General features: G+C 40.2%; 1 protein-coding gene across 4 annotated transcripts; it reads right to left on the bottom strand.

Moving 5' to 3' along the window:
• Positions 1-857: 857 nt before the first annotated feature.
• lrrc9 (leucine rich repeat containing 9) lies at positions 858-19096 on the bottom strand. Of its 4 annotated transcripts, none has more exons than XM_051381132.1 (33): positions 18553-19096; positions 18161-18248; positions 17780-17998; positions 17312-17452; positions 17050-17113; positions 16875-16945; positions 15802-15984; positions 15224-15379; positions 14868-15076; positions 14603-14734; positions 13775-13951; positions 13516-13636; positions 13132-13264; positions 12891-13031; positions 12678-12802; positions 12199-12384; positions 11989-12108; positions 11266-11457; positions 11056-11181; positions 10762-10902; positions 10392-10569; positions 10052-10272; positions 9838-9960; positions 9613-9743; positions 9383-9491; positions 9151-9284; positions 8473-8609; positions 7793-8010; positions 6882-6950; positions 5871-5996; positions 4259-4448; positions 3973-4129; positions 858-3865 (listed from the first exon to the last, which is right to left on the bottom strand). In XM_051381132.1, the coding sequence occupies exons 2-33, from the start codon at positions 18215-18217 to the stop codon at positions 3832-3834; spliced, it is 4521 nt and encodes a 1506-aa protein (XP_051237092.1). In that variant the 5' UTR covers positions 18218-18248; positions 18553-19096; the 3' UTR covers positions 858-3831. The 4 variants fall into 4 exon arrangements, with proteins under 4 accessions (XP_051237092.1, XP_051237082.1, XP_051237110.1 ...); XM_051381122.1 differs by having other exon boundaries at positions 18586-19096; XM_051381150.1 differs by having other exon boundaries at positions 3969-4129; positions 18161-19096.
• Between the last annotated feature and the right edge of the window lie 29 nt (positions 19097-19125).

The raw sequence follows: 19125 nt of genomic DNA, 5'->3' as shown, positions 1-19125 counted from the left end.
CCCAATGCGTTGTTTATCCTCCTTATCCTAAATGATTTTTCAACCTCTTTCTTCCCAGTATCTTTAATTCCCAAATCTAATGCGCTTAGTCGACCCCAAAAACTGGATTAGAAATATTAATATTACATTCTAAATCCTTGTTATCATGTTCTTAATACAAAAAGAGCAAATCCTACAAGTATTTTATTATTTCAATATAATGAAAGTGATTGTGGTCAAGTGTCTGCCTCTCCAAAATGTTGATTTACTTAGAGAGAAGGGGGATCATGAAGTGATCAACTAAAAAGGCCACAATATCAACACAAAGGAACATAATAATCTGGAGCCAAGGAGATTAAATTGTTGTTGTTATTCTTCACTGTGGCCGAAGGGATAAGGGTGGGCAGGAGGTTGTGTTTCCTTGTCATCTTGAAAAAGCAATTTCTATTCTGTGTAGGACACAATAAACCATCACAACAGAAAAGCCTGCCAGTCACGACATGTATTGCACCTTGTAATCCTCCCCTAGCACAACTTATTTAAAATCATGGCTCCATTTTTGTTATAGCTGCCTGATGAAGAATATCAACTTGAATTAAGACTTAAGAGTATTAAAGGAGAAGACCAAATGCAAATATCATGAAATAAAAAAGGCTGATACCAAATTGGCTACAATCTACAAAAAGACGACCATCTGACAGTGCTCTGAAAATTGATTCCACCTAAATTTACAAGAAAATTGGGTATTTGTCTGTTGTTTGGTTATTGTTACCCTGTTCGTGCCATTTTAACCGCGCAACACGCTTTGTGTGATTGAAATAATGTGATAAATGACACACAAGTTCAATAATGTGATAAATCACACACAGGTCCAGAAATGAATAGCAGTTAAGATTTAATGCTTCTGCGAGGCGTGCTCCAAAATGTTTACACAAAATAAAAGCATTTTCCTTGTCATTCTAATTGTCACTCTCACTACATTCTTTTATCTGTATTTTCCCCATTCGCTTCCTCCATTCGCTCTTTATTCTAGGGAGCCACACAGGAAACAAATTACAGGAAAATGACAAGCGACAACAATAACTCAATGACAGATTTCAAGAGAGGCAATATGGCAAGATTGTTTTTGAATAGAGAATGTATTTGTGGGGATAAAAAATGAACTCAGGACATAATATGCACCTTTTAAAAAAATAATAATTTATATTTTGATGATGACCTGCAGTTGTTTGCCATTATCAGCCGAATGTGGAGAGAACATTTCATTTTTACAACAGCAATTCCAAGTCAAGTGGTGATGTTGATGTAATTGTAACCTCTACCAAAGCACTTCTAAAGTTAATACAAGCTGGTAAATGTGTAATACATGTGGAGTTTAATGTTATTGTCATCCATCACATACTGCTTCGATAAGCATCGCACAAGATGCTGCGTTATCTTTGGCATCAAACGTCAATCATTGTCCTCATCCCTCTCACTTCACCCACAACATCAACCAACACTAGAACCTGAGTAGATAGCACTGAAAACATGGTCCATTCAGCAATTATTCACAGAGTCTTGGACTAATGGTGCTCTGAATGCACAGACACAGCAAATGTAGGGAGTTAGTGGACCAGCAGTAATGGCCCCATACAGAGCATGTGTTTTTCTGTGTGTGCGTGTGTGTGTGTGTGTGTGTGTGTGTGTGTTAGTGGGGATGGGGGAAAGAGCATCATCTATAACGGATTCACAACAAGCACAAACATGTCTAATTATGAATCCAGACTACAACTGTAGACACCAACTCACTTCCCCCTCTCCACCCTCTCCGTCTCTCTTCCACCCTCTCGTTCCCTCCCGCCCGAGCCGGGCTCCATATCAGGCAGATGAAAACATAACCTGTCACATTCCATCCCATTAAACCAGCTACGAACCATGTGGTCTACTCACATGGAGGAGCGAAGAGAGGGAGAGGGGGAGAGAGAGAGAGAGAGAGAGAGAGAGAGAGAGAGAGAGAGAGAAAGCAGTGCATCTGGGTTCACTCAGTACTGATGAATTATTCACATTCTTTATGCTAATGTCATTTTAATGTTAAAAATACTGACCGATATGCAAAAAGAAACATACTGTATGAAGTGGTATGCTCACCATAAGCTTACACTACACATACAAATACAATTGCATTAAAAACAGCTTTACCTCAAACATATCCATACTGCACATACTGTACACAAATATAAAATGTGTAATTATCCTTTGCAATACCTAATGCATTAGAGAGCTCTCACTGAGCCCCCAAATCTGTGCATTAGAGGTTTTTTTCTTTTCTTTTTTATGTGAGTCCATCAGCTGCCATTTGATGTCTGGCAGAGCAAGGTAATGACAGTGCACTCGCTTGCACAGTCATTAGCCCCGCTTAATGCTAGGAATTAACACAAATTAAGTGAAGTTAAGTACATGCATTAGAGGAGCTTGTTTGGGGAGAGCTTTTCACTTTTGCTGCCTAGAGCTGGCTGCTGCCTCACATGTTCAGCAAAGGCTACACAGGCAGGAAACGCAAAAAAATAAGGCATGCACACACGTATCTGCCTTCAACTGATGTATTACTACCTACAGGGCAGGTGGTAAATTCATTGAGGACTGATTAGTGGTGCAGTGAAGGCGGGAGATAATGGAGCTCTAAGGACACCTAGTGGTCACATTAACAGCACTCATCCATAAAGTCCATAGTTCAGGTTGGTGGAAGAAATATGAAAAACATATGTATTATGAAAAAGTGAACATCTCAAGTTAAAATAATCATTTAACTTTACAATAAGTCGTTGAGACAGATGGCAACAGTCTGCATGGTGACAGTGACAATTACTCTCTTTCCCTATGTTTATACCTAAGTCGATGGATGAGATGTCATCTCACATTACCAGTTCATTACCAGAATTATAGGTCACATAATATATGTAGGCTGTATTACATTTTATCACACCCACATTTAAGGCTCAGACTGGTGTTAACTACAGGACTTCTAGATTACCAGACTAAACTGACAGGAAGATAGAGGTTTATAATCTCATGTTCAGGAGATCTAACATCATAAATATCAAGTGGAGTAGGTTCATTTCCAGTTACAACACGCAAGATTTGCCTATCAGTTTTTTTCGAAAAGAGGCTAACATGATGAAAATGACAATCTCTGAAAATCCATTTGGACCTCATTCAAGATTACATCTTTATCTGAGTGACTGCAGATTATTGTCCACAGAGAGGTGTGCTAAAGCTGGATTATCTACTTGTTGGGGATGCATTTGACCCAATGGAGGCTGCGTGCCACCCTCACACACCCTTACATCTGTGGGTGTTTTTTCACTTGTTTGGGGCCAAGGATGGGATAGCAGTAGAAATGACACCAAAACCTCTCATCCTCAGATTACCATGGTTAGTGATCCACATATGTGGATTGAAAATAAGGTCACCGTCATTATAAATGCATTTGAAAGGGAAGCACTATAATCAAGCCTAATTTTCTTTGACCCTGAACATGTTTTAGTTTCAACTAAAATTCAGTGAGCCGCAAAGGTGATTTATTGATATGTAAACAGCAAAAAAAGGTTACAGAAGGTTATTTAATGCTTTGTGAAAAAAACTACGGCACTTGATTTGCCCTATGTTCTGACTTTTTCACCATTAAATATGCAAACAGAGGCGGATGCTCAAATACATTAAGGCACACTTACAGAAACACCACCTTCAAGATATGATGTCCTAAAATACCATGATATGTGACCACACCACAGTCATGGTTGTTGCACGTGTTCACCTTTGGATTACGTACTGATCGACAACTATCAGTGTATACTCCATTGCCTCTGGCCACTACATGGATGGAGGTTTGCCACTATTTGGAAATCTGGAATATAACAAGTACGAAGAAAAGGTCAGAGTGTATTCTGTTATGTTTCAAACATACATTTTAAAGAAGCATAATTATATCTCTTGGATTTTGTACTTACTAACCTGCTGTCTTGCTCCTGGTTGGGATACGTGACGATGACTCTGTTCCCATCAGGAAGAAGGCCTGTTGTTGTCAGGTTGCTTACTGCTTTTCGAATGTGTCTAAAGGTAATGTCAGTTTGGCCGCTTCGAGCAGCATTACCGTGCTTGTGCTTCTTGTCTGAATTGGGAATTAATACAAGGGTGTGGGTTAGAGAGCCAGAATAAACTAAAAAACACACTGTGTCGATCTAAAGCTTATTGTTATGCACAATCAAGAAATTAACCATCTTCAAGAGGAGACACTCACGCTTGTATGTGTAATGAGATTGGGCCTCGTCCACGTTACTTGGCAGGACATCGTGCCCATGCATAAAGTTCTGTAGTCCTCCACTCATACTCATTCCTCTAAGAGGGTTGTGTCGAGGCATGAGGGGTAACAGTCCAGGTAGGTTTATTTCAGTAGCAGGAAGCGAAGCTCCAGGGCACTGGGAGCATGGCTTTAAGAGACATAGGAAATAGAAACAATAATAAAGATAGAAGTAATACTAAGTGGACAGGATTATTTTGAAGGAGACATTTAGATTATGTGTAAAAATGATCTTAGTGCTTCCAGAGCCCACTTAATGCCTTTGTATTCACTGACATATGCATCCTAACCCTGTTTCTCTTTCCTCTACTTTCCAACTGTCGCTGCAGTGTGTTCACTCCACCCACACACTTGGCAGAAGATTGGTGATTACATCTACGTATATAAGCATCTTATAGGAGAATAGTAATTACTACTCATCAATAGCAATGTTCAAATTCAAACAGCAGCAGTCACAGGCATAAACTGACAGTGACAACTGAGTTGGCAGTTATGAGAGTCAATAGGAAGAGGTTTGTGTTTTTAATGAGAAAACACAGGATCTCTGCTCGGTCATTTCCACATCTACGATTAACAAGCAGAGGGGGTCGTGTTGACCTGGCTAATAGGGGGTAAATCCGCTGGTGCATTATCGGCCGGGCACATTTCATCTAATCAGCAGGATGATGCCAGCAGGCTTAGGCTGCTTTTAATTCAGAGCTGCAGGAGAATTACTGCCTTGGTCTCTCATTACATGAACATCAAATCAGTTGGACTGAAAGAATTTGATCCAGGCTTTCCCTTTTTTGGTTGTTGTCATTTTGTTTCTTTCAGTTGGACAAATCTTGCATGATCAGGCCCATTATGAGCTTTTTGAGAATGGGAAAAAAACTATTGCATACTCTGACTCCATGGATGGAGCAACACTTTTTTCCTATTCTCAAATCTACTTCCAGTGATCAGCACCTCAGTACAAGCCTGGGTGTGTGCTATTTTTCTATATTATACCATTATGAGCTTTTAACACAAACAAGGTTTTAGTTAATTTGTAGTTTAGTCAGTTTCATACTGAAATACAAAGAAGCATTAGAGATAGTGGGAAAGAAAGCTTTCTTTCCTGCAAACTAACCTTATTCCTGCCTCTACATATTTGTTATAAGTAAAACATCTTCATTTTTGTTGATATTAATGTATGTTGGGCTATAGCCAGGATTTTTAGAAAAACTAAAGATCCCCCTAACACTCTTGTCATCATTATTCTCTATCCCAACCTGAAGGTCTAAATGGTGTTTCAAAACCTTCTCCACACTGTCAGGAATAAAATCATGGGGGAAATCATGTTCTGGAGCCTTGATTTCTCCATTATTTTTTGTCCTTAAAGTAGTCCAAAAAAAATTGTGTCTAAAATACTGGAATCAACATGTGAAATACATAAGTATGTTTTTAATTTGTAGAATTCTTCCCAAGGTCAAAAAAATATACTCTGAAAAATGCTGGGGCCCTGTATGTATGTATATAGCCTATACAGTATGTGTGCAGTATGAGTGTTTCTGAGTGAGAATGTTGTTCTCACTGATGAATCAGTACTGAGGAGTTCAGCCCTGGTTCTTTCCTCCAGGGTAACCATTACTCCATCCAGGACCTGCAGCTGGGACAGATGAAGCACTACCGCTGGTCTGTGCAGAGAATTTTTGGCCACCTGGAAAAAAAAAAAAGAAGCACCTGTTTGTTAAAACAACCTGGTAATAAATCATACTAACCTAACTAGCAAACTGTGGAGACATCTGGGATAAATATGATGCTATGTGGGTGCCAACGCAATTATCATGTTCCCAACAGCTTTTCCAGAGACCCAGCTGACAGCAGCAGATAGCTCTGTGCCCAGCTGAGGGCACCCTCTGGCCAGGATGCAAGTTCACCCTATCCAGTCATAGAAAGTAATGTTCCTATAGGACACTGCTGCTGTGATTAAGTTGTGCATGCATGCCAATAGATGTCCAGTGGAGAGGAGAACACAGACTTTGGCTAGGGAACATGGGTGAGGTAGCGATCTCATGCTGTCAACAGCAGGAGGTATTGTCTCTGGGGTGGCTGATGGCCTCTACCCCCTGGCAGGATTAACCCCTCCTATGGGAAGAGAAGGGGGATGGGGTCAAGCAGTGTAGAGGCGACCACAGCTGAGCATACCCCTATGGGCGAAAGGGAGGCCCTGGGCTGTAGGCTCCGCTCAGTCCTGATCCATGAGCTCCAGATGGGTGATATAACGGGGCCAATAGCGCCCTGCCATTTGGTCAACGGATTTGTCTCTGATGCCGGCCAGTTTGAGGCACAGCAGATGGCCCATCATGTAATCGCTTAATTTGGAACCACAGAGTTACACTGGGATAGTGTTTTGGATTGTGCAAGTCAGAAATTGAGCCTGTGAGAGTGGTTTTAATAATTTGTCTGCGAGTGAAAGAGTTCAAAGTGTCCTGTGACTGACGGCTAGTAAAGTCACATTAAAGCTTATAATAGCAAAACAAACTTGGATAATGTTTTCACCCAGTTCACCTAACTGTGTGCAACACTTAACAGTAATACTCACAGGATTGCCAACAACAGAGAGCTCCATCAGCGAAGGAAGAACTTCTAGTTTGTCAAGCTCTGTGATCTCCTTCAAAAAGTACGGAAACAAAGATTCATTTAAATTCTTATTTCATTCACTATCCCCTCATTTAACTTTTATTTCCCACTGGTTGTAGGCTGCTGTGTGTCGATAATGGAGACATATGCATCATGGCTAACCCTTTCAGAATTTTGGTGTAGGGAGGATGGAAGCAGCTGATGAGAGGGATTACATGTGTGAGCTCTCATTAATCTCATGAGAGAGTTTGGGCACACAACAGGGTGCGGGGGTGTTTTCTGTCATTTCCAGGTTTATGGTTGCACTTGGCTGTGATTCAAAGACGCCCCCACTGTGAGAACTGTAGCGCTGGGATGATTGCTGTATTTGATGTCTTAATTGAATGCATGAAAACATTAAGGAAGTGAAGGGAAGCAGGAACTGGCAACAAAAGTGCAAATCACTCGCCCTGGGTGAGAAGGAGATGCAGACTGAGAAGCTGATTACACGTTGCCCTGATTGTTCACCTCTTTCTTCATACACACAGCCCTGACCTTCAATCAAACTTGATTCTCCTTAATGCTACCCCTCGTATGCCACAGTGGGGTGGTAATGACTCATGATTACTATACTTCACGTCTTACTTTGCAAATGCAGGGAAAAGTAATATGGCTTCACGCTGAATGAAATACATTCTCAAACATCTGACACATTCTGCATATAAACCAATCAGTAAAATTTGGTGGTAAATCAAAAACTGCACAAAAGCTTACTGTGACCTTGGTGGTCACCTCAAGAAATCACTGTGGTGTGAGTCATTAAGGCAGTTTCATTGAAAATCTGAATATAAAGATTTTTAAAAGGAGGCTGCTACTGCTGCTGGAGGAGAATACCTGCAGCTTGTTCATGCCAAGAAAGAGTTTGCGGAGCTCAGTCAAAGGATCTAGATGGTTGAGCTCCCGGATCCGGTTCTCTGCTAGGTGCAGTTCTAGCAGAACGTTCTGGGCTATAAAAGAGTTTTCAGCCAGAGCTTTGATCCGGTTCCTGTCCAGCCCAAGCTCTCTGAGCCGGTGAAGCCCCTCCAACCCTTCCACCTGGCTGATCTCATTACCTAGGGACAGAAGACCATATCAAAACAATGGAAAAGATATTTCCAACAATAGTCTAATGTTTCTGAAAACAAAATAAGAGAGTGAATTGCACACCCTAAAGAATATAAAAGGCTGGTTTTAAGGCAATATAAACATTTCTCGTTTATTTGTTGTTTGCTGCTGGTGTAAAAGGCAGTGAAATTACAGAGACAGCTTTGAAAGCTTTGTAAGCAAAAAAGGAAGAAAGGACAAGTAAGGTTTGCTTTGTGGGACAAATCACCCTGACCAAGTAAAGCTCAATCAAAAGCCATCAAATGCTGTTGAAAAGAAAGTCAGTCTTTCTTTTCTTCAAGTCTCATCTCCCACCTGGCCTAAGGTCTAAGGGATACTTTGCTCTCAGTGTTTGCCTTTTCACAGGCTCTATACACACACTTTTAACAAGCTTTGTCAGGGAGGGGTGGTACGCCGTCAACCATACGTACCTTGAAGAAAGAGCGCTTTAAGATTGGTGAGCCTGCTGAGCTGAAGATTGGCCATATTGGAGATGCCATTGTGACTCAAATGCAGCACCTCCAGGCTGCCCATCAGTGGCTCCAGACTGCCAGTGGGCCCAGTTTCCCTTAAACACAGTCATAGAAAGACCTTGTGGTTAAATAAACATCTCTTTCTCCCTCCCGCTGCCTCATTTAACTGGTCCAACATCACAGGTGCAGACCACCTAAAGGCAATCACAGTCAGGGCTAACAAAAGCATGTCTGTCACAGCACTTTCTATAAAAAGAAAATGTGATTGGAAGAACATATTATTATTCCTATGATATACTGACAATGTAGAAACTAACTAACTAATATATAAACTAAGATTTCCATATATGGTTTATTTTAGGTATAATATCTTTAGAAAGAATAAATATTTTGAACCAAATTACAATAAATTGAAACTGTGTTTATAACTAGTTTTAATTTGGGTTTATAGACAACAACTGTGACAAAAATCTCATATAACTGTCTGAAGACAGTTCATACATTGGCTTGTCAGTGCTGCCCCCTAATGGTTACAGTCTACACATTCAGTTGAAGTTCATACATCACACTTGGCAGCAGTCTAACATTGTAAAATGTAAAAATACAATTCATTTTGTGAAACAAGAAGAGGGTTACCCTTTGCCTTTGGATGGGCTCTGCTGGCCGTAACCACTGGAGTGAACTTTGCTGTGCAGTATCTGTCTGTTTGTCATATGAGTCTTCTGTCTGGGCAGGATGGACTCAATGTGGTTGTAGTTCAGACACAGAGCCTGTAAGGAAGACACTGGAAATAATTTATCTGTCCAGGGCTCAGGTGCATATTAAGCCAGTCTGTTGCTTTTTGACATTCAGTCTAATTTGTAGCTACTTTGATGTTGGGCAGGTAGATGAGGCCTGAGAAGGAGGTGAGGTTGTTGTGGTCTAAGTTGACACTGCGCAGGCTACAGAAGAGGTCTGCTGGACACAGATCAACCATCCTGTGGGGGGGGGGAAAAACGCTTTTAATTAGTCTAAATTTTCAGCTCAGTAAATCACTATAATGATGCTCATTTTTTCAACGTGTGCCGTGTTTATCTGTCTGCATGGCCAGACTATAACCTAATTGAGCAGGACTGCAGGGTGAGGTAGGTGATGTCTGTGTAGTTTGAGTGGCCCAGCTTCTCTGCTATCATGTCAGGGGTTAGTCTTCCTCCAAACATATCCTTTGCACTTTCACACTCTGTTACCTCCTAGAGAAAAGAACAGTAAATAGAAAACACTAGACCTAATTATCATTATGACAATGTTTGAAAGGTTCAGCTGGTTGCCATTGTTGGTACATACCACTGCAATGCCATCTAGTGCTTTTAGGGAGGGTAGGTGGAACACTACATAAATCCGATAGTTTTCCAGTTTCTCCAATAAAGGATTCCCATAAAGATCCAGAATGATGAGGTTTGTCAATCCCTAATGGGAAAAAGAGCATATGAGCTCAGACAACACAACAAAAATGTTGGGGAAATCTGAAATCTACTGTCCTTAGTTCTCTCCCACTTGCCTTCAGAAAGTAGATGTCTTGTGAGGTAGAAATGTGGTTGTTGCCGATGTAGAGCTCAAGAAGGGAGCGAACTCTCTGGATGCCATGCAGGGAACTGATGCAGTTGTCCTCCACAGACAGGAAGGACAAGTTGGGCAGCTGATCTAGGACTGAGGCATCCAGACTAGACAGCTGATTCCCATCTACACTTAGTTTATTTAGGCAATGCAGTTTGGATAGGCCTGAAGAAAAAGAGAGCAAAGACAGTCACAGAAATAATGATGTCTCGGATGGATCTAAATGCTGTGACTTTCCAAATTTTTTGTCAACAATTCATTGCCAAGCTGACAGTGTGACTAACCATTGAGTGTGCTAATGTTGTTGTTGTTGAGGGAAAGCTCCTCCAGCTTTAAACAGCTGTCAAGACCTTCCACTTTAGAAATGTCATTATCATTAAAGGAGGCCCAGCGCAGGTTGACCAGCTTATTCAGATTGATCAGTCTGGAAATCCTCTGGCTGTCAAGGTTCAGAGCAGTGATCTGCTCAAAATGTAGGACCACATACACACAAAACGTGTATAAATTATTACAGATGTTAAACATGTATTACAATTGCCACAGTATCAACATCACGCAGCCTGGTTACTCCCTGGAGGAAGCATTTTGCTAAAACTTTACAAATGCATTTTCTGAAATCACTCCACTAGAAAAATCCACATGCCTGTAGCTCACCATTGCAGTCCAGTCTAGCTCCAGCTCTCGGTTGAGACCCCAGGGTGCAGGACTGAGAAGACACAGGAGCCGGGCTGTTGACAGCAGGCTGAGACTGCGGGGACGATCACTGTCAGTACGCGAGTGAGCCAGAAGAGATGCCTACGAGCAAGGTGTCAACAGGTATGATTGAATTACAGTTCATCCTGAAATATACAGGTAGATGTCCACATATTGTACTGCGTCCTTCATTGGAGCATTTTACTACTTTGTTTCATGGAATAAAGAAACTATCTGTATTTGTAAGACCTTAACCTGGTTAATTTTGGATCCAGCAGCCATCTGAAGAGCAACAGCAGCCTCCTCCTCTGCTACCATCATATCATCCAGGTGTGTGAGGGTTATGAGACGGCCCAGTATGGTCATTCTGACTGCTTCAGGCTGGAAGAAGGAAAACATTCTCGCTTTATGCTTTCTCATTGTGCCCTATACTACATATTTAATTTGATTGATAACAGCACGCACCCTGTTCCAGGGGTTGTATCGGGTGTCAAGCTTCAGCAGGGCGGGTGTGTGTTTTCTCAGCACAGCCGTATCCTCTCTGGCGTTGGTCAACTTGTTCCAGCGCACGTCGAGGTGTTTGAGCTGTCCCAACCCCCTCAGCCCTTCTAAGGCCACTAGTCGATTATAGCTAGCATCCAAAAATTCAAGGTTGGGCTGCAATTCAGGTAACAAAGACTATAGATGTTAAATGTTTCCACTTGATGCTATGGTCCAAAACTATCTGTATTATTTGCCAAACAACTATCAAATTTCATTCAATATTACAGAGGCAAGTTACTATTAAAATGCAGCTTTCTTCTGACTTTAGATATGGTTTAGTTTAAAGGTTCACTGTGTAACATTTAGGAGGATCTGTTGACAGAAATAATATTTATATGTATGCTTTCATTAGTGTATAATCACCTAAATATAGGAGTTGGTTTTTGTTACCTTAGAATGAGTCATTTTTATCTATAAGCGTGAGTCTCCTTCCATTGGGATCCACCATGTTTCTACAGTAACCCAGAATGGAAAAACTGAACACTTGCATTAGGGCCTTTTGCGGTTACTGTAGTTTCTCCTGCACACTTTACAGATGTCAGCAGTGTTCAGTTAGTTGTAATCTGCAACTCACCACTAGATGCCACTAAATCCTACACAGTGGTCCTTAAAGGTCAATACAAAGATTTCTATTATTGCTTTCACCATGTGAGAAATGTCATCAAGGCGTGTGAACTCATTGAAGCTGATGGTAAGATGCTGAAGAGCTGTAAGGCGGGAAATCTCCTTTATTTTACTCAGACTGTTGCCATGAAGGTTCAGCACCTGGAGATTTGATACATTGAAGATGGTTTATTGCGAGCATATGAAATGGCTTCAAAATCAATTAGTCATTTGAGAAGCCAGAATACTTACAGTGATCTGACTGAGGACATTGGCTCTGGCAACATTCAGTAGAATTTTATCATCTAAGCTCAACAACTTGGGCTGTGGTTTCAGCACAGGTTCCATGTTGAGGACTTCCTTGTCTAGGATGATATCATTGGAAGGACTATCATCTCTGCCCGTGCCGTGGCCCGACAATGCAGGTTGTTCTTGATCCTAATAACAACATATCAAAAAGCATGTGACTTTGCCAGAGGTACATAATTACTGACTTGTGGTGGGTGTGCAACTAGAGAAGAGACATAAAAATCAGAATGATGTTTTATCATCTGTGAGTTTTGGTTAAAGCCATGCTTCTGAATTTTGATTGCATCAGAGCTCAGCATGACAATTGAGTTATTTTGATTTGTTCTCAAATGAAAAACTAAAGTTAAAAGGGACTGTTGAGTTCTTCCAGTCTGCATTCAGTAGATGAAGATGTACAATAACAAAACCAATAAACTAATTACCCCACTGATGTAATCAAAATATATGATGTACTCAGGCAGGACAAGCTCATGCTCAAACATAAACCACTGCCTTCGGCGGGGAGTGCACTCAGGACCAGTTTGTGCTTTGGAGGAGCGGGGTCTCTCTGAATGAAAAACACAGAGAGGTAATGACATTGTATGAATATTAACTGAAAAATAATATGTTTTTAAGCCTTGTAAAATACCGCATACCTTCTCCCACTGCAGTTCTTTGCTTAGTGTCCACATTGCGATACACAGAGTAGGCTCTGTGATGGCTGCTTCTGTCCACTCGTTCTCCCATGCGAACAGGCATGCTCTGGCCCACAAACACTTTAGAAACAATAATCTGACCTATAGGCAAAACACATTACCACTTTAGTTATTAAGAGAGAAACAAACCAACAGTTATGGGGAATATAAGAACATAATATTATAAGCAAAACTAACTCACCGTGCCTGAAGGGGATTGTATCCGTACTGTGCTTGGAATCGCCTTGTCTGGCCTGACGCAGTGCATGTTCAATTCTGGGCTGTTCGGTCACACTCAGGCTATTGGATAAAGGTATACCTTCTCTCTCCAGAGCCTAGTTAAGAGTTAACATGGTAAAAGTCTGCATGTAACATAACAGTATTATGAAATTTCCAACTAAGAATTTTAATAAGTCACAATTTCACACTAACAGAACTTTTCCCTTCTTCTATTATTCATTGAATTCTGTTAAATTAAAAAAATGCTCTTAATGCTCAGTGGAATAAATTCTGGGTGATGGGACTGACTATTGCGGGACGGTGGAATTTTGAACTCCAACAGTAACAATAACATCAGTATACACACCTTATACTGTTCAGCTGTTTTGAAGCCTTCCTCTACAATGCACAAAATTTCTTCTTTCTCACTGCCTTTTTCAGGGTCAGCTGTGTAGAACAAGTGCTCCAGCCGACGTCTGTAATTCCTGCTTTTAAAGTGTACATTAGATTTAAAGTAATAGTGGACAGTCCTGTTATTGTTAAAATGGTGACAATAGTCATTTTAACATGTCTGTACATTATTGATAAAAACACAACAATGATCACCTTTTATCACTTTAACTTACTGTGTAGTTGCAGACTCATCGCTGGCTAGAAGGGTGTGAAGTTTGTCCTCAAAGCGAAGCCTCAAAGCACTGTTGTGGATGCGGATAACTCTATTGATCTTAATGCCAGTGATGCCATGCACCTTGAAGTCTGAACGAGAGAAGCGGGACAGCAGGAGGTCGCAACAGGAAGTAAACCTGTCGGGTACATAACATAGATACTATGAATTAAGAGAAGCCTGCTTTTGATTTTTCCTCTGTAACTGTGAATTCACTGATGAATGTAATTGTACTTAATACCAAGTAAGTGTTATGTTTACTGGGGGACCGGTCTCAAATACCAAACATATCCAAGTGTGCATTTTCTGTTATTGTTGTGGGTATAATAACAGTCTGTCGAGTTATTTTAAGAAGAAAACAACGACTCCAGAACTGAAAGAATGGGTTAGTGCAATGGTTGAAATCATCTTATGAATGTATGCTTAGCAGAATAAGTAGCGATCGAGAGGAAGGGGCGTCTCCCTGGGAACAGTTCCGGCCTTACATAAAAATGGAAGATAGGTCTAAATAGAGATCCGTCTCCTCTGTGACTATATGATCCTATAATATGACTCACGATATATGTATGACATGTTCTCCCTCTGTTCTTGTTTTGTTTTTTTCCTTCTGGATTTTTTCATTTATTTGTATATTTTGTTATGGATTATAAATTCTGTAGTCTGTGCCCATGATATAAAAAATGTGCCATGTGTTCCTGTATCCTGAAAACAATAACATATGTATGTATGTCATGTACCAAGACTTTCAAAAACAAATTAACAAAAACAAAAACCAATGCCAAGTATGTACCAAGGGTCTGTGGAGCAGCCTTCTTCCAAACGAATATTTCCAACACTTTCTAGTTCCATCAACAGAAACTGGACAGTATACTCCATCATGTTTGTGGCTTGGGCCAAATCACGCTCATACCAGGCTTCAATCCTGAATATAGAAGGAACATGATTTTTTCACATTAGTATCTTTAATCAGATGGAACATATACTGTACATTATGAGACTTAAATTGTGTAAAAAAACTGTGAAGTTGTCTCTGTATCTTATTCAAATATACAGACTCATTCAGCCTCCTCGTCCATAGCAGCAGTCTCTCCCTCAGCGCTTCTATCTTGCTGTGTATTTTGTGCTCCATGGCAGGATCACGACTGATGTCAGTGGTTGGGTCACTTCTGTCGGCCGAACCTTCAACCAGGTGGGTCAATCCATCCTCCAACGTGCAGGCAGACTTCTTACATGTAGCCGGCACCTTGGAGAGCTCATGTTCAAGCTAGTTGTGCATTCAAATGAAAAAACCTCTCTTAACCGTGTATAATAAAAGCAACCTGCAGCTGGAGATTACAGCTAAATAACTTATCCTGTACTCTTGTTACAGCAGCTGAAACAATTTTTAAAATGTCTCAAGGATTGTACATACATTCTTGAGGGTGTGATTGACTGTTCTGACGCATTCTTCAGGTAACTGTAACATAGTTTTCTTCCTCTCTGTCAGGCTGAGCCGGGTCTCTGCCAGGTTCCTCTGAGCAGTACGTACACGCATGTTGTAGTACATCATTTTCTTCATTACTGTGGACTAAAACGACACACATAGATGCAACACGTGTATTACATACTTTTTATAGACAGATGTTGTTCAAACCTACAGAACCTCATTCTGTTACTCTATATCTCAATGAGGTTTCCAACACTATTAAATGTGGCCAGATAAATTAAAGGGAAATGTGAATTTCTGATAAATCACCTTGAATTTAAGAAATGTATCAAGAAATTATGTTGTGGATTGAAGTATTTCACTCATTATACGTACTGATTTGTAACTGAAGCCCTGGAACAAGCAAATGTTGTATTTATTTTACTATCTCTGAAGCTATTATTAGAAATTTAAACAAATCACTTGACATAAATAAAAATAATTTGTATGGTTTCAAGAGCCAAACAGAAGCTCAGCTGAGCTCAGTTAGTCTAATGCAGCCGTCCTGCTGGTCTTCTCAATACCTCAGCTGCTTCCTTGACTTGCTTGCTTGAGACATCATAGGTGTCAAGTCGCTGGAGGCCTGGCATGTGGTAAAGAACGTGTGTGGCATAGTTACACAGCAGACACACTGGGTTTGGGGTGGACGTGGGGTCCTTCAGTGCTAGTTCTCTCAGGTGGGGTAAGCGGGCAAGCCAGGTGAGCTCCTGTTACGACAACAGAACACACAACAGAACACAAGTTCATTAATAAAGTTTCTCTTAAAGGACTTGACTAAGACGCAAGGATTCTTACTTTCAGGTGATCATACTGTCGATGATTTGGCAACCACAGGAGACAAGACATGTTTCCAACATTATTTGGCCAAAGTAATGCTCCATTAACTGTTGCATTAACACTAATTATATATTATGAATGGATAATAGAGACATGATTGTGTAATGCAATTTTAACTTTGTATATCTACTTTTGTATAAGTAAGCTAAAAAAAAAAAATTAATTGTAATGACGAAGGAGCAAAGGCTTCTCCTTTTTCTTTGATTCAACAGTTGCATTCTTTGAAGACAGACTGGGTTGGGACAAAAGGTGGATTGCAAGAATATGATCTGAGGTTTCAATGCAATCAAAGCCTGAGCCACCAAACGTTTTATGTGTTTTCTGTCGGAATGACCTTGAACTTCCCTCAGGATAAATAAAGCATCTATCTATCTATCTATCTATCTATCTATCTATCTATCTATCTATCTATCTAACAAGACAATGATTCAGTGTAAATTCTGAATGTATAACTGACTAACACAAACCTACATATAAAACAACTCTTACATAGTTTTTTTATCTTTCTTTTTTTTTTTTAAATAGATGCACTGGATGTATATCATTGAAATTATGCTGCTCAATAACTCAATGAAGGTCTTGTGCACCCAGTCCATTGTAGAATTGATTGAAAATCTGAACTGGTTGAGACCCCGACATTTCGCAAATATTTCTAAATGCCCTTTCTTCAGACCAAGGATTTTAATAAGATTTTTCAAAATAAGCAGGAAAACTTTTTAAAGAAAGAATTTCAAAAGCACATTTCTGATTTTAATCTTACCTTAAAGGAACGTATCTTGTTCCCGGACAGATTAAGATTCTGAAGGCTGACATTAGGATCAAGGCTATGCCCTTATAAAAGAAGTTAAAAATGTTTTGATTATTATTTTTTCAAACAGCTCACTGAATCTCAATCAAACTTGGCACAGAAAATACAGAGGATTCTAAAAACCTACCAATCTTTTCAATATTGTTGTCAGCAAGGTTTAGTTCTTTGAGGTTTTGAAGCGTGTTCAAGCCCTTTAGAAGAAAAAAAAAAACAACCACACATAGACGAGTGAGTGAGAATGCTACTTTTAAAAACATTCATAACAGTCATAATTACAGATATAACAAATTGTGTAAAATGCTGTTTTTGCGAGCCAGATTATTCAGAAATAAAATTCAAAACACATATAGTAGAATGTAAGATAAACATTCATAATTCTCAGTTCAAACCTGTATCTGAGTAATGCAGTTGTTGTTGAGCCACAGGACTTCTAGGTTGATCTGCAATTCTAAATTATTTATTTCACAGATTTGATTATCATAAAGGTAGAGTTTCTCTAGCTGTAAACAATTCTGTAGTCCAGATATTTCCTGCAAAAAGAGAAGATGGGACAAATTATTGTTTAATATATGACATATTATATGTACAATTCACTTATATAGGTTACTGTTTTGCGTAAACTATGGTTTATTGTCCATAAATTGTGGCCCATGCGTGCAAGATTTGTTGTCACTGGATGCCACAGAGGGGAAAATTGTGATCACAGCGTCCAAAGTTTAAGAACCTCGGCAATAAAACAACAATCACAATCACACTATAAACCATAGTGAACTGCAATGATTCAGGGGATTACATATTATTGTTATCAACACTGACGGCATTGATTATTAGAAATCATACCAGCATAACAGACTTACTGTCAGATGGCACTGGACTACCCAGAGCTCCTGAAGCAGAGGACAGCACTCGAGTGCTTCAATGTGTTTTATGTTCTGGCCCACTACAGTAAGCTGGCAGAGCCTTGGGAAGAAGGAAAGCCCAACCATGCGAGGAAAACCAGAGAAGAAAATCTCCAGGACGCTGATGTTGGTTCCTTCTTGTGCAATTTTTTCATAGGACACTCCATTGGCCATGCACTGTTGAGAAATTATTCATGTGACAGATTCACTTATATTTAGCAAGGCCTAATCATCGTCAGTGAAAATAACACAAGAAATTATTATTCTTTATTGTTAAGCAGTTACTGGGTGAGGTACCATTTATTATTTTAACCAAATGAATATGAATGTCCTACTCACCAGCTCTTTGACCACCTCCTCGTCACCGCGGTGCTTTTGTTTCTCACTCTGTATCATGACTTTTCTGTCTTGAAATTGACTGCTAACACTAAATAACAATAGTTAGTCAGTTTGCCCTTACACTGCATACATCCTGCCTTAGTGTACTAATAGTCTATTGGGAGACTAAAGAAAAAACCATGACAATTACACTGCCACATGGTAACTAAGAACTGAGGTTAGTAAACAAACTCACACTAAATGTCGCCACACATTCACGCTAACTTCACTTAGCCTCTAAACTTATTGTGCCACCAGCTCGCTAACCTTAATATTAACATAAAACATGTTAAATTAAACCCCGCATGGCGGACAAAATTAACACAAATTTCCCACGACGAATTACATAATACCTGCAGCTCAAGCAGCAAAACCCTGTGGCCCACCTGAGTGGAGCAGTGTTTGGCTCTTCTTCCCTCTGTGTCCAGGCAGGAGCTTCTGGTTGCTAGGGAGCCATGTTGAAACTTTTGGGTCCTCCTCATATTTTTGGAGCTACCACATGATGGCGCCACACTGCAAGGTAATTTATACACAAAACCCATACATTTATCTGCTTCATATTATAGGCACACTTTAAAAAAAAAAAAAAAAAAAAGCATTACACGTGAAATTCTTGCTATTTCTTCCAAACATTAGTTGGTGTTATTGATCCGGACATCCCGCTTTCTTTATTACCCCCTCCCCTCTCCTCCAGGTCACTGACTTATCCACTGTTGCCACTGTGTCACCCCACAACCAAGCATCATTTTTCTGCCATTCACCCCGTCAATGTCAAACACTCGACTCCATCATTAAATGCCCCCCTTGCCCCCCTTTTCATATTTGGACTCTGCCCCAAAACAAAGTGCCAACCCCGAGCCTCCGCGGACACCATGACGTCACCGGCGGAGCAGTGAAGTAAAACAATCAACCCCTCACTCCTCTTC

This window comes from Dicentrarchus labrax, unplaced genomic scaffold (assembly GCF_905237075.1).
Source record: "Dicentrarchus labrax unplaced genomic scaffold, dlabrax2021, whole genome shotgun sequence".
Classification (NCBI taxonomy): Eukaryota; Metazoa; Chordata; class Actinopteri; family Moronidae; genus Dicentrarchus; species Dicentrarchus labrax.
This window is presented reverse-complemented; position numbering and strand designations above follow the sequence as displayed.